Source organism: Leucopleurus acutus (assembly GCF_964270905.1).
Source record: "Leucopleurus acutus genome assembly, chromosome: 2".
In the NCBI taxonomy this organism is placed as follows: Eukaryota; Metazoa; Chordata; class Mammalia; order Artiodactyla; family Delphinidae; genus Leucopleurus; species Leucopleurus acutus.
Genome location: NC_139143.1, coordinates 165,261,601 through 165,277,702, shown reverse-complemented (window position 1 = coordinate 165,277,702; position 16,102 = coordinate 165,261,601). Strand labels below are relative to the sequence as shown.

General features: G+C 40.8%; 1 protein-coding gene across 2 annotated transcripts in view; it reads right to left on the bottom strand.

Moving 5' to 3' along the window:
* The window catches only part of KIAA0319L (KIAA0319 like), a gene marked incomplete at its 3' end in the record, with an annotated part of 108,394 nt that overhangs the window by 22,341 nt on the left and 69,951 nt on the right, over positions 1-16,102 (bottom strand). For both annotated transcript variants that reach the window (XM_082833590.1, XM_082833589.1), the window contains exons 5-11: positions 14,721-14,822; positions 11,542-11,639; positions 8,545-8,632; positions 7,980-8,072; positions 5,788-5,920; positions 2,517-2,745; positions 546-669 (exon numbers count right to left, since the gene is read on the bottom strand). In XM_082833590.1, coding sequence (XP_082689716.1) covers positions 546-669; positions 2,517-2,745; positions 5,788-5,920; positions 7,980-8,072; positions 8,545-8,632; positions 11,542-11,639; positions 14,721-14,822 — 867 coding nt within the window. The remainder of the gene's footprint in view (positions 1-545; positions 670-2,516; positions 2,746-5,787; positions 5,921-7,979; positions 8,073-8,544; positions 8,633-11,541; positions 11,640-14,720; positions 14,823-16,102) is intronic.

The following is a 16,102-nucleotide window of genomic DNA, read 5'->3' as shown; positions in this document are numbered from 1 at the left end:
AGAATATGAGACTGAAACGTATAAAACAACTCTGAAAGAACATGGATTGAAGTATAATGCTATAGGAGTTCAAATGAGAGGGTCTGAAAGATAAGGTAGGGCTTTCTTGAGGAAGTGGGCTTTAAGGTGGCCCTTAAAGGACATGGTGGGAGGAGTTCCCTGGTGGTCTAGTGGTTAGGATTTGGCGCTTTCACTGCTGTGGCTCAGGTTCAATCCCTGGTCGGGGAAGTGAGATCCTGCAAGCCCCAGCCAAAATAAAAATAGGACATGGTAAGATTTGGGCTGGCAGAGACTCTATCTGCTAGCTCCCCTTGAAGGCACAATAACTCGCCAAGAGCAAGGGCACAAGCGAGGTTGTGAAATACTCCTTCTCTCTAGCTATGAAGAAAGCACTAGGGGAATGGACAAGAGCAGCTGCCAGGGGCTTGGTGGATTGGTAACTCCCACTTCCACCCTCATGGAGCTCAGAACCCAAGCCCTCTTCTCCCCCCAAGGGTCAAGGGACCAGCCAACAGAAGAGCCTGCACCACAAGGTTAGAACTTACCAGGCTGCACAATAACAGTCACTTGAGCGGTGGCCTGCTGTCCTATTGTGTCAGTCACTGTGAGTTGGTAAGTATAGTCTCCTTCTTGCATGGCAGAGAGCTGCAGGGTCGGTGTTCTAACACCCTGGATATATAAATACAGACAAGTGGACTCCCGGAATCACATCATACAAGAAGTCCTACTCTGGTCTAAATGATTTACCCAGTTTTCTAAACCTAGGTTGGTAGTGGGCCATTACCTCCCGATTCAACATAATTACTGAATGCTCAATCAGACACTGTGGGACATCTTGTTAAAAGTTTCACCCTTCAAGGAAATAACCCTCTGACACAGCAACAGTTTCAAATAAAGTCAGAGCTCTCACAAGGTAGACGAGTACAGGAAAATGTGCAGAGATAATCAAGATCCATTTCTATGACCCAAGCAGAAAGAAAACCATTAACATATAGTGAAATAACACAATTTACAAAACAATGTTCTTCCTACTGAAGCTACACAGCGTGACCCTAACAAAGCTGCCTCGATAAAACATGGCAGCAACGACTCAAGATGCTTTGTAATGCTGTGTGTGCCCTTACAGGTCTGTACAGATTCTGCAGCAGTGGAGAAACCTAACCTAACACCTTGCAGACATTTTATTTGGCCTTAGGGTTCTTAAAAGTTGGAAAATTTCACATAGAAGTCTAGGTTTCTGTCTTGTCTTGAAAAGCTGGAGGACCTAGCAACACTGGGACGATACTCCAGTGTGGCAACAACCAGCCTGACTGGAGGGCTGCTGACCCCTTTGGTCAGGGCTTACGCCCTATGGTTTGCCACAGTCCCCATCCAGTTTTCTTCATTTACTTACGTTACCTACCTGGTGACAGATCTAGTCTCTTCTTAAATATCTCCAGAGAGAAGATGCTCACCATCTAGTCAGGCAATCTCCTCCAATTTGTAATAGAGCTCACTAAGATCTGCACCCTTCAGCAGAAACTAACACATTTTAAAGCAACTACACTCCGATAAAAATTATGGAAATATCTTGCTGCAAGTAGAAAAAGGCCTATGGCCCATTAACCAACTGAACACTCAGAGAAAACCTCTGTTTGCCTCTGCCAGCCGTAAATTCTAAACACAGAATTGAGAGTTGAGAGCCGTCTTGAGCTTTAACTACTGTTTCCAAATGTTGCTGCTGCATAAATTTGTCATTATGTCATCCAGCCAGCTCCGAGCATGTCACCCGCCGGTGGCCGGAGACCATGGGGGGCTCGATACAAGGTGTTTCTAACATAGCAAGGGTTTGTGGGTTTTGTTTGTTAGTTTTGTTTATTTGAGAAAAACGGAAAGGAAAATACTGCAGCATCTAAAGCATTCAGATTGGACAACCTGCCTGAATTCTGATCAATGCTTCATTGTTAGCGTTTTGCACGATTGTAATTTTTATGTCAAAAGAAGCCAAAACTTGCAATGCTATTTTTAGCAGACAAAAAAATAAAAGAACTAAATGTAAAAATATTTTTGACTTGAACATTTGGATGGCACTGGGTGCAAGAAGACCATTCATCCTTTGGACGGAATGTTTGGGAAAAAAGAGACTTTTGAAAAGGAGACGGTTGCTGTAAAGAGTCCATGGAGGGGTTATGTAGTACTGTAACTCACGACTGTTAAAAATAAATCAATAAATTGTCCTCTGCTGTATTAAAAAAAAAATTTGCACCCTTGTAGCTTCTAAAGAATTTTACTCCCTGAAATTATCCTAGAGCAGCTACCAGTCTTTTCCTCTAATACTAAACATTTAAGATAAAGTTTTTGCTAATGTGTTAACTAAAGGCCCCTTAATCTTTCTAGATTTTTAAAAAAATTCAAATGTTCTATTCACTAATCTGACTTTGGTTATTAAGATGGAGAAATATAAGCCTTGGATGGGTGACCCAGTCCAGCAGCTCTAATTCCCTGGGCGAGAAAAGACAGAAACTATTCCCTCCTACCTGCATCTCCATCACTTTCCCTTTGCTGTTTGGGCTGAGTGACCACTCATAGCTGGTGATGCCGTGATCATCAGTGCTCTGATTCCCAAAGAGGGTGATGGAGTTTTGGGGCAGGGTGATCACTTGGTTGGGGCCTGCATTGGCCACAGGGGGGTAATCCACAGCCTTGTTCACTGTCAGGCTTGCAGTGGTAGAGTTGGTAGCTCCATCAGAGTCTACTACAGTCAAGCTATCAGGAAAGAGAGAGGAATGCAATCAGGGATGGTCTTAAAGAAAGAGGAATAAACATGGAAGAACTGAAAATCAAGGCTAAAAAATACCAATGTGGCAGGCAGGATTACCAATCGGTAACCAATTCTAACGCATTCTTTTTGGAAAGTTAGACTAATACGAGAAGCTAACACCGACTGAGGGTTTACTGTGTGCCAGGCACTGTTCTAAGCACTTTGTATCTCATTCAATCCTCACAACAGCTCTATAAAGTACTATCCCCATTTTACTCCTTATACATATGAGGCGACCGAGGCAAAAAGAGGTAAAGTAACTTGCCCAAGCTTGAAAGCTTGAAAACAGTGGAGTCAGGATCTAAATCTAGATAGTGTATCTCCAGCACCATTTCACTCTGCTGCCTGCAAGTGCCTGTGGCTGGTACCTTTATAAGCATTGTCTGATCTGGCCCTCACGACAATCATATAGAATAGGTATCATCAACCTCACTATTATAGAAGCCTTAGAGAGGTAAGAAACTGCCCAGAGCTAAATAGTGAGCCAACATGCAAGCCCAGTTCTCTGACTCCAAAGCCCAGAACCAAGTCTTAAGAAGCAATAATCCCTGGCCACTATTCCTATGGGGTTCAAAGACGCTACACTAAATAAAGCAAGCTCTGACTGCAGCAGGCTCTCCTCCCATCATCCTGTTTTGGCTGTGTACACAGCACAAGAATGGACTTCCTGGGCAGACAGCCTCTAGGATGGACCAGGGGGGCTAGCTCCAGTAAGATAGAAGCCTGAGATGGAAATGAATTCTCCTACGCAAGCGTCCCACAGTTTGTGCCAGTGTGAAAGAGAATTTGCAAGAGAAAAAAAAAATGTTCATTTGTAAGAGCAGGCTTCTACCTAAATGATGCCTTCCAGCTGAACAGCCTAAAGCTTCTCTTGCCACCTCAAAATGTGAGCATAAGCAAGCAAGGAGGTTTGGGCTGCTTCCATTTTGCTGACAGAAAGAGGAAAAGCATATAAAAGACATGTCGTTTGTTTAAATCTCACAACCAGCCGCAGAAAGAGCCAGACATCTGTGGGGTTTTTAACCCACAATCTCACTTTTTACCTATGATCTTAAGGGGACTTCTGATATTACAGCTTTTAGAAAAAGAACACAAAAACATCAGACACACAGACATGTGCGAATCAGCAAACATCTGAAAAAGAAAAATCCACAGAAGTTTTCCTCTCTTTCCAGTTTCTCTGTTTTCAGTTTTTTTTTTTTTAAACATGTCTTATTTGTCTCCTGTTTCAGAACAAAAGCAAGTTATAGACAGATGGGAAAATGGCAGCTGCCCATTACGCTGATTTTCACCTCAGACAGTCCCTGGCTTGCACACAAAAGTTCTGGAACCAAACAGCAGCTGACCACAGGGCTGGGGAAAGAGGCCACTGCTGTGTAAAAGCGGGGGAGAGGAAAAGGTAAGTGCAATCAAACAGATTGGACCTTAATGCTAATCAAACCCAATCCCATCATTTCATGGACTGAGGCTTAGAAAAAAAGAACTGCACCCAATATCCCATTCACCCAAAACACTCTAGGTTAACATTGTGGTTAAAAGCTCAGACTCTGGAATCAGACAACCTGTGTGACCTTGGGCAAGTTACTTAACCTCTCTGTGACAATATTTCCTAATCTGTAAAATAAGAGCCATTATAATACCAGGTACAAGGGTTAAATGAGCTACTGCGTGCAAAGAGCTCAGAACAGTACTTAACACAGAAAATGTTCAAGAAGCAGTAGCTATTATTGTTACTATTTCAAAAAGGATGAACATCGCCCAGGCTAAATTCCATAAATGTTAAAATTCCTATATTAGAAATCCAAGGCGAAAACCAACTCACATTTCCATTTTAACTCAGTGAGAAGGCTCCTACCTTGTTGTAATAGCAGCTACCCTTCATTCACTTGAAGTCTTGAGTCAGTGAGAGTCAGAACTTGTATATTTATTTGTATGGTAGGTGCTGTGCTAGGACATTCCTTGCTGCGTCTCTGGTAGTGTCTAAAACGTGGTTAATCTCAGATCCAGTGGGGAAAACAGATACCCATGAACAAGCCGTTGCACCATGGCAGGCACCACATAGAGGCACTGAGTGCAACAGGGAAAATGGAGGGACATACCCTCTCCTCTCTGGAGGGATCTCAGAGAGCCTCACAGAAAACTGAGGAGGTTCTTAAAGATAGGCGGAGTCCCAACAGATTGAGAAGGGCATTCAAGGAAGCATAAACAAAATACATATAGGCCAAGTCAAGGAGCAGAGTGGAATGAGTCCTGACTTGGGGATTAGAAAATCTGCATTTCAGCTCTAGCTGTGTGACCTCAGAGAAGTTAGTAAATACACCAAGCCTCATTTTTCTCAGATGTAAAATGAGGATGGTATAGTGTACATATGGTGTTTGCGTGACACTCACGTACGAGTGCTTCGTAGCCTACAGTGAATAATGCAAATATAAGGAGGATTACTCTAGGGTCAGCCTCACACTCATTAATCACAGTCTAGTATATCAACACTAGTTCCCAAAAGAACTATCTTTGAATCAAATTCTCTGAAAAGCCCCAACAGAGAAAGATGCTACAAATCATATTCAAATAAACCACTAAGTCAAAAGTAAAGATTTTGATATATCCTAAGTTGAGGAAGCATTTCCCAAAGGGGAGAGATGAGAGTAGATTCCTTCTAGATTTTTCTTGAGAAAAGGCAAAGGAAGATGGGCCCTTTCACTTAATGACAGAAATTCTAAAAAAAGGTTTGGATATATGCCAAGTAAGGCTCTGAGAAGGATTAGCTGTGTGGATCCTGATCTATTATGCAAGAACCTTTGCCCTAAAAAGTTATCACTATTGTGACCACAGTTACAACATGGCTCAAAGAACCAGTGGAACCAAAGGCTATATTATCAGCCAACTCTACAGGGAATTTGATATCTGTCAGAGTGACTCCTATAAGAATGTAAAACCCATAAGGGGAAAAAAATGGCCTATGGTAAACTTGAAGGATCCAAATTTACCTGAAAGTGTAGTTCCCAGGGACGAGCTTACTTAGTTTTAATATGGCCGTATCTTCAGAAATCTTCTCTTCTCTCAGAGGTCCCTTAAGTTCTTCCCAATGGTACTGGACGATCTTATCATCATCCGTGCTTTCTTGACCATAAAGAAATATCAGTTACAGCATGAGAGCACTGGGTCTTAGCACTTATCCAGTTTATACAAACCAGGGCAACTACCCAGAGATTTGAGGCTAGGAAAACTTCATGAAATTACAGACTATCTCCCCAGAGTGTTTCTTCCCTCGGATTATTGGGTCATTCTGCCTCTCTATGAATATTCCACTGCGTAGTTTTCCAAGGACTCCAACACAGGCAACCTCTGGTTAAAACGCTACTGTATTAAGTATATGTATAAAAAAAGGAGAATCAAAAGGTCTTAAACACATGAAAAGATATTCAACCTCACTTAAAAAAGAAATGCAAATTTAAATTACACTTGAGATAGCATTTTTTAACCTCTCAAATTGGTAAACACCAAAGTTTCACAACACATTATGTGGGTAAAAAGTGTGGGGAAAGAGGCCCCCTCATAAGTCATGGTGGAAGCATAAATTGATACAACCTCTATAAGGAGCAATTTGGGAAAATTTATCTTTGTCCCTGCAATTCCTCTTCTAAGAATTTAATCCTTCAGATCTACTTGCACTTGTGTTGTGTATCTGTAGGACATTTAATATTTGTGTTAAATGTCATGCTTACAAGATTATTCACGATAATGTTATTTGTAATAGCAAGTCAAAAATAATCTAAATGGTCATCAATAGAGATTGAAAACAAGTACATATTCATACAATGAAATCATATATTCATATCATGGAAGGTTATGTAATCATTAAAGGAAAAAAAGAATGAAGAAGTATTGCATGTATTAATTCAGAAAAATTCTCCAACATATAGAAACAAGCACTGTATGTAACAGTGCACATAATGTGTTGTCATAAGGACTGTATATGTATTTTCTTAAATACGCATCAAATATCTCTGGAAAGATACATAAGATAATACCATTGGTTGCCTGGAGGAAAACTGGATAGTTGGGAGACCGGGAGGGTAGTGATTCTTTTCACTGTGTACCTTTACGTATTATTCAACTTTGATCTAATCAAAAATATAAAATAAAATGGTACTAAGTGAACCCTTTCTGCCATTCTCACAAGTGTTTCTTCCTATTCTGCCTCTTCCTCTTGGCCTGCTACTCTTCTGTCCTCCTCTTCTGGCCAGAATCACCTACATGAAAGGTTTAACCCGCTAGAGATCCCTCTGCTAAAGCAGCCTCTGCCACAAGCCCCTGTTGTGCCAAGACACTCAGGGGTGACAGGGCCTTAACGGGCCTCCAGAGAGACCAAGCCAATGCTGGAGAGCGACAGGCCCGAAACTTCTTGCACACACAGAGCCAAGGCCCAGAAATCGTCTCATGTCACCCATCAGGTGACACTCCTCTGAAGGGTGACATGTTAACAATGGGCCCAGGCAGGGGTGTGTGCTCCATTCTGTGAGTCTCTCCAGGAGAAGGCTAACGAGAATCTTGCTAGGCAGTGATAGCTGAGTGAGAGCTCTTTGTCAAGACCCTCAGTTACTTATCTTGTCATGATAGGAAGGAGCTTTGTTTCCATAGCTAAGGATGGCAACTCCAGGCAAGCGAATTTGAAAACCAGCAAGTTTCAACTAAAATAATGCTAAACACATGAACAATCCTACTTTCTTACCATCTCAGAGCAGAACTATTACTGCAGACAGGCCACACGGGGATTTTTTTTTTTTTTTTTTTTTTTTTGCGGTACGCAGGCCTCTCACTGCTGTGGCCTCTCCCGTTGCGGAGCACAGGCTCCGGACGCGCAGGCTCAGTGGCCATAGTTCATGGGCCTAGCCGCTCCGCGGCATGTGGGATCTTCCCAGACCGGGGCACGAACCCGTGTCCCCTGCATCAGCAGGCGGACACTCAACCACTGCGCCACCAGGGAAGCCCCACATGGGGATTTTAAACAGGGCCTGTCTGGTTTTTACTTCCTAATCAATTGCTTCAGATGGTTGGTCTTCCCCTAACACGGCCAAGAGGACTGGCCTAAACAGTATGCAGACATAGTTGGCCCCAAACCTTCTACCAGTACACAGTGAAGGCTCTTCTGAAACACCATGCCTAGACAAGTACTCACGGCTGCCATCAATGACTGTAGAAGTGGTTGGCAGAGAGATCTCCTGGAACTGTGGTGACACAATGGCAACAGGAGGCCGATTCTTACGGGGCTCTGCAAGAACATGACCCACAAGAAATTGGAAGAGGGTCTTTATAAATTATAGGAGAAGCAGGCCATATCTGGGTGGAGCATAAGTCATTTTCCATTACATAAGTGAGAGCTGAGCATCACCAAATGGTAAAGTCACAGATCAGGCTGCCATTCTAACCTAAGACACCTGGGAGTGTTAAAGCCTCTTCTAAACCTGACAACTGCTAAGGCCATGCCCTGCGCATTCTTTCAATTTCTTTCAATGCTCATGTCCTATCTACTACATCAGAAGTACTACAGCAGCAACTTCTTGCTTTCAAGCAAGCTGAGTAGAGGTGGACAACAAACAAGCTTTGTGAACTAGGAATTGCCCAATACGTAAATATATTACAAAAAAAGAATGAGAATTTAAAACCCCTAACATCAAATCTCCATCTCCTTGGGAATCCTGCAGAAGGAGCAGTGGAGACATGGCCAGGGCTGGGTAACATACCTGGTTTCACTGTCACATTCACATAGCCTTCCCCGTGAGCATTTTGACCATCTACAATCACTTTGAATTCATACAGGCCTGGAGTGAGCTGCAGAAGTGAGAGAAGATCTTTTAGACAACCACAAACAGCAGCATAATATTTAAAATAACACATATATCTGAATTTTCCAATGTTGTTTCTTGAATTCTCCTCTTCTTGCACCATTTCCAAAATGGAGAAAGTAAACTAGCTGAAGATATGAAACAATGAATTATAAACTAAAAAACCATAGCTTTTCATGTGACTCTTATTACTAGCTGACTCGGAACAACAGAAGGGATTTCAACATCTCTGTACTCCCATTTTCTTTTCAGAAGAACATTAAGGGCCCAACCATCCTACTTCACAGTTATGAAATTAAAACAATCATCTCTGCAAAGAAAAACATTTTGTAAAAAACACCAAATAGCTCTCAAATATCTGAATATTTCCCCCTCCTGATTTCCACTAACTGTATGAACATTAAAAAAAATCACCCACAATCCCATTGTCCTAACACCCCAACTAATCACTTTTTTCTTATTTCCTTCTAATCTTTTACCACATCCAAAAAAAGAGCTATAAACAGTACATCTGTCCAACAAACATGTATTGAGAATCAATTATATGTGGTCATTGTCCTAGGCCTGGGGTCTGGAGAGGAATTAGATAAGGTCCCTACCCTTGAGGAGCTCATATTTCAGTGGTATTCAGGGCCTAGCTAAAATCACGATATATCAAACTTTTTATTATTCTTTCTTCCATTCATTTAGCATGAACACTTTCCCCATTAGAACAGTCTCTTAAATAGTCATTTTAATGGCTGCAGAATAGTACATGAATAAATGTGCCATAATTCACATAAGCATTTCACATTGTTGGATATTTGGGTTGTTTCCAAAATTTTACTATTATAACTAATGCTGTGGTGAACACCTTTCAGGTAAAATGGTTTTTTTCTTTCTTTTGAATTATCTTCTTTGGGTAAACACTAATTGAATGCATGGAGCATTTTTGACCACTTCCTTCTTCTTGTAATGCTCTCCTTCCTTGGCTTTCACTTCTAGGCCTACTCCTCATTTTCTTCCATTTCCTCTTTCTTCCATACGTTTAATGACAGTGTTCCCCAGCATTCCAATTGCAATCCATTTATTACTTCACTCTACACCCTCTCTGGATGTTTTCATCTATTCATGGCTTCAGTTGTCAACTATTTGACGCTGGTGTACAAATTTATCTCTCCAGCCCGGACTTGCATCCTGATCTCTAGCCCCTTACCCCCAACTACTTATTGATCCCTCCACTCAAATGTTTCACAGGTACCTCAAACTCACTCTGTCCCAACATGAATTAATCATCTGAAAACCTCTTCCAAACCTGCTCCTCTATCTATGTTCCTCATTTCAGTGAAGATCACCACAAATATACCAACATCCAATGAAGTGTCTAAGCCAAAAGGCTAAAATTATCCTGGACTTCTCTTCCTCAACACCTCCACCCAATTAATTGATCACCAAGTTGACCTCCATAATATTTCTCAAATCCACCCACTTCTCTCCATTCACACTGTCATCACCTTAGTTTTTAACCATTCATCATAGCACAGTTGTTAAGAGCATGGGCTTAGAGATGGAAAGTTCCAGTTCAAATCTACCATTTAATAGCTTTGTGCACTTTGGCCAAACCACTTTGTTTTTCTAATTTTTATTTTCGTCATTTGTAAAACAAATACTAATATTTACATCTTGGGGTTGTTAGGAAGATTAAATGAAATAACTGCATAAAATAATTCGCACTGTTTCTGGCACATGGTAAGTAAGAGCTCAATAGGTGGTTTTTAAGTTTTATTTTATTTATTTAGTTTTTTTTTCACTCAGACTATTATCATCTCACACCTACATTTTTCAATAGATTCCTCCCTGGTCTCCCTAGTTTGAGTCGTATCTCCTCCAACCTGCAGTCAGGGTGATCCTTCTAAACTGAAAATCTGAACATGTCATTCTCCTGCTTAAAACCTTTCAAAGGCACCATATTCCCTCTAGATAAGAGCCCAAGGCCTCACTCTGGCACACAAGGCTCTGTGCCATCTGGCACCTGCATCTCTCCAACTTACTTGTGCCACTGTTCCTCTCATACCATGGGGTCCAGTCAGGATGAACCACGTAAAATTCCCTTTTTCCCACATTTCTCTCTATTATTTGGCCCAGTGGACATATTGCTTCCTCTGCTTGGGGTATTACCACTCCACCCTTTACCCAGTAAGCCAGTCACCTTTCATGACCCAACTAGGCCAACTCTAAAAAATCTACTCTAACTCCCCAGGGCTTCAATACCCCATGCACTGACCTAGTGGACTCCTGTTATAATTACCTGCTTCTGGTCAGTAGCACCTACTAGACTGTATTTTCCTTAAATGTTAATATTATGATTAATTCACTAGTAAATCCCCAATACCTGCCACATAACTAGTGTACAATGAACAGTTGTTGAAAGAAAGAGAGGAAAGAAAGGAAGGAAGGATGGAAGGAAGGAAGGACGGCAGGGAGGGAGGAAGGAAGAAAGAAAGAAAGAAGGAAGGAAGGAAAAAGCAATTGCTTGGCCAAAGAATATGAACATTTTTATGGCTCTTAATAACTACACTGAATCCCAAAAAAAGACTGAGCCAATTTACACAGTCATGTGGCCACAAATAACCTAGCTTATCTCTCAAATTCTAAAATCCTTATGTTACCCTTAAAAGCTGTTTAGTGTGTATTTTCAGCTATCACCACTATGCTTATACAATATTCTCACCATAAATGAAAATTTGAGAATCATACACTAACAAATACTGGATGTCAGCCAGCCAGACTTTTGGAGGATTCGCTTCTGAAAGACTGTTCCTAAGTTAAGTGTGGACAGAAAATTCTATATTATACATGTTAGAAAATGGTCAGTACCTCTACCCCATCCCTGCAAATGACAGGAAGCAAATTCACCTTGGATAGTTTGAGGATCTGGGAATGTTTCCCTTCCATTTCTCCACTGTAGTCTTTAGGATGAGTAATCAGCTGCCAGTCGTAGGTGTAGGTTTCTCCTATAGAAGGGCAGTTACAAAAATCATGAAAACACACACCTACACACAAAGAGGGCAACCACATAGCCTGTGAATAACAAAATTTTTCTCAATCTTGACAAGACCTTAGTTTTCAAGATTTTACCCCAAAGCCAAAGGGAAACCAAACATTCTGTTGAAAGAAAAGGTGGATTCTGCTGATTCAACTATACTTAGGGCTTCTTCCAACTCTCTCCCAGCAATGCTCATTCCTGCCCCATACCCACGCTGCTTTGGGCCAATCCTCCCCTAAAATACCAGGTTGCTCATGGTATGGCATCCCAGTGAAAATACATGCCCTACAAACCACTATGGATGAACTCACTGGGAATAAAGGCCATTTTCTTGCAAAACTTCTTTTGCAACAAAGAACAGCAATGACTTCTAAATAACATGGTTCAAAAATACCTTTTTAAAGAGTGTTAACAATACTCGTCTCACTGAGGTCATCACACCCTGGTGAGTTAAAAGAGCTACTTCATTCCTGCTGAGCTAATAAATAACACACTGCAGAAGGTGGTAGGGGATGGCCCATTTAAAACAGGCCCCACTGAAATTAATTAAGATCAAATGAAGCATTAAATGGTCCTCATTTGTAGCTCAGACTGTATCACTGGGTAGCGTGAGGATAGAATCCTGTTATCTAAATGGAATCCCTCCCCAGTTAAAGTTGTCTTAAATATTTTTTGGAACAAGATGCATTTATGGCTAGGAATGGGTGGGATTCAGTAGGAAGGTTTCATTTAATTTACTACCCAAAAAGGGAAAAATAAAAGGGGAAAAAAAAGAAGTCTCAAATGCTTACAGAGAATGGTCACCTTTTTCTTACTTCATGAGTTCAAAAGTTAACACACAGAACTTAATTCCAAACAGTCTTCAGACTAGATTTTACTTTATAAGCCTGAGATACAAGATCTATTACTCTTCCTTCCTCCAGAGAATACTAGCTTTGTTTTGGCCAGTTGTCAGCCCCAGGCAGCTTTCATAAATGTATCTGTAGAAGTTAGGTTATGTGAGGAGCAGGAAAGAAGAAGTAGAAGTAGGACTGGTGCTAAGACATGACATTTCTTCAACTGTAGTTAGCAATTTTTTTTCCCCACACAGAAAACAGACTCACACTAGCTTGGGAATTGACAATTTTATAACATCTAAGGCTAGCAACACAAATTTCAAAAAATGACAATACTCTTAGAACAGAAAAGCTCAGGGGACGAATTATGCCTTACAGACAGGAATTTGCCTAACGGTAGGAACAACTGAGTACAGGTCTGTTAGACAGAATGCTGGTTTTAATGATTTAGGGCAGTGGTTTTCAAATCATGCCTCTGAACCCTAGAGGGATCCTGAGAGGTGCTGCAGGGGCTGCCATAGGAGATGAGAGGAATGAAGAACAGGCAGAGCTGGTCCTGCCTCATCATCCCCAACCTTTGAAAGTTTGAAACCATCCATCTCATGTATCTGATTAAGACTGAAGAAACTGGGGAGTGGAGAGTTGAAAGAATCTGTTTTTGAACTGATGTGTTTTGGAATACTGATATACAAGGTGATATCAACTCACAGAAATGTATATGCAAATAGGGGTTAGAAAAGAAAATACAGTAGTGCCAGGATATCTTTCACAGAAGAGTGGAAGCAACTGCAGCTCAAAGCAGTTCTTTCTTTACCTGCATCTTCAAAGGCCACCAAATCCATTCACCTTAACTTATCACCAGAGGAGGAAAGGAATATGTTTCTCTATAGGAAGGTGGAATGAACTGATAAGGAAAACTCAATGTGAGGGCAGAAATAAAGAACAGAGAGGGGGGGCTTCCCTGGTGGCGCAGTGGTTAAGAATCTGCCTGCCAATGCAAGGGACACGGGTTCGAGCCCTGGTCTGGGAGGATCCCACATGCTGCGGAGCAGCTGGGACCGTGAGCCATAACTACTGAGCCTGCACGTCTAGAGCCTGTGCTCTGCAACAAGAGAGGCCGCAATAGTGAGAGGCCCGCGCACCGCGATGAAGAGTGGCCCCCGCTTGCCACAACTAGAGAAAGCCCTTGCACAGAAACGAAGACCCAACACAGCAAAAATAAATTAATTAATAAACTCCTACCCCCAACATCTCCTTTAAAAAAAAAAAAAAAAAAAAAAAGAACAGAGAGGGCATTTAGGTTCTGGAAAAGTACTTTTTGCATAAATACACTATTTGGTACTAGACCCGGAAAGTAGGGATATTGTATTGGAAACATGTGTACCTAAAATGCAAGGACCCCCATCCTGAATACAGTAAGGCATTTTGCTTAACTATCCTTACAATGAGCTACTTGACTAACCTTATAATGAGAGTTAACACAAAGCCAATGCAATCATTTTCCATCAACATATGCTTCACTTCATGTCACAGATAATCTTAAGAGAATACGTGTTTATAAGTCAAACTTTGGTATATTAACATGTACTTCAAAGGTTAAAAGGATGCGCATATTACAAAAGTTTTCTTAAGTAATAAATTAATCATCCCCTAATTTATATATTTCATAAATTTGAATATTGTATATTACATTGGGCTTATCTTTTTTTTTACATGACAAATCTATATTAGTAGTAGTCTTGAATAACTTCTCTACAAGTTCTATATCTGCTACTTACTAGTTGTTTGGCCAAAATAAACAGGTTAACCTGAGTCCCAGTTTTAAATGGGCATAATAAAATCTACATTTAATGAGCATCAGCTATGTGCTAGGCACTGAGGTATATAGGTACGTTATACCATTTCATTTTGCTCTTAAAGTAACCTTATGAAGTAGGAATTATTATCCTCATTTTACTGAGAAAGAAATGGAAACTTAGAGAAGTTAAATAATTTGCTTAAAATCATTCAGCTAATGACTGGCTGAGCTCAGATTTGAACCCAGCCTTGACATCAAAGCCCATGATCTCAAACATTATATTGCCTCTCACATCACATAAATATTTGTGCATGTTCAAGCTATATCTTATTCTCATAGGACTTTTACAGACAGTAAATGTATGTAGATTCCATTATGAATTAAAACATTAACCAAATATAAGTGGATGTTTTACCTGCATCTGGCTCTTGGAGAACATATGCATTTAACTGAACTTCATTCTTAGGCAAGGTAATCTGGACACTGTTTCCAGCAGATACCACCAGTTCCTTTATAACTGGAAGTGAAGAAAATACACAAGAGATAAGAAATTAGATCCAGACTATCTCATTTCTCTCCTTCCTTTTATGGCCAAATTTCTTCTATAAACAATATTCAGCTACTGCCTTCATTTCCTCATTATTTACCCACTCTCTAATCCCCTGAAACGTGACTGTGCCCCCACTTTTCCACCGAAAAGGATCCTTAGAGGTCATCAACAAACTGCTTCTTAGCAAATCTAATAGCTGTTTCTCAACCCTCATCCTTCACCTCTGTGGTATCTAATACTGCTGACTGCCTCCATCTTAAAACTCATGGTTATCATGACACCATATTATTCCACTTTCTTCCTTTCTCTCTGAGTTTTTGTCCACTGTATTTTAACTATGATCTTTCCCTAAGCCCTCTTTATATAGTATTTTCCACAGAATTCAATAAACAGAGTTCAACTCTGTTTCAAGGATCATCTTTATGCTGATACATAACTTTCTAATAAAATATATATATAAAGTTCCTAGAGGAAAAGGCAAGTGTTGGCCGCAAGGCCAGCCTTAATTTTGTTTCCATTTCAATTGATACAGCCATAGACTTAGATAATTCCAAGAATCTTAACTGGTCTTCCCTCTGCTAGCTCTCCCCATTCTAATCCATTCTGTCTCCCTAAAACACCCATCACCATGAATTTTTCTAAAATACTCACCCACCATGATAGTCTCCTACTTAAGACCCCCACTCCCACACCATGTTTCAGTCCAAATTCCAAACCTGGCATCAGAGATCCATCATCATCTGATCACATCATCTCACCCTTCCACCTGATTCTGCCTCTAGTTTTACTCATTTTCCCTCTTGTGCTCCATAAAAGTCTACTCTTGGGGACTTTGCTAAAGCTTTTTTCTTCAATTGGGGTGTGTGCTTACTTTATTATAAATACAGTACTTTGTTTCTAGCTTAAAAGCCAGGCTTCTCTCCAAAAAATCTTCCCAGACCATTTCAATTCGAACTGATCTACTTCCTGAACTACTTTAGCATTTTTGAACATCCATCAGCTAATAGCTAGATACTATATTTCTGCTTTTCACCAGCTATTCCATACATGTCAAAGCTTCTCAACTATGGCACAACCAATTCTTTGGACCAATTCTTTGTGCGTGTTGGGGTTGGGATGGGGGGAGATTGTCCTGTGCACTGTAAGATGTTTAGTAGTATCCCTAGTCTCTACCCACTAGATGTCAGTAGCACCCCTCCTCCACGGTTGTAACAACGAAAAATGTTTACAGGCTGTTGAGAACCACT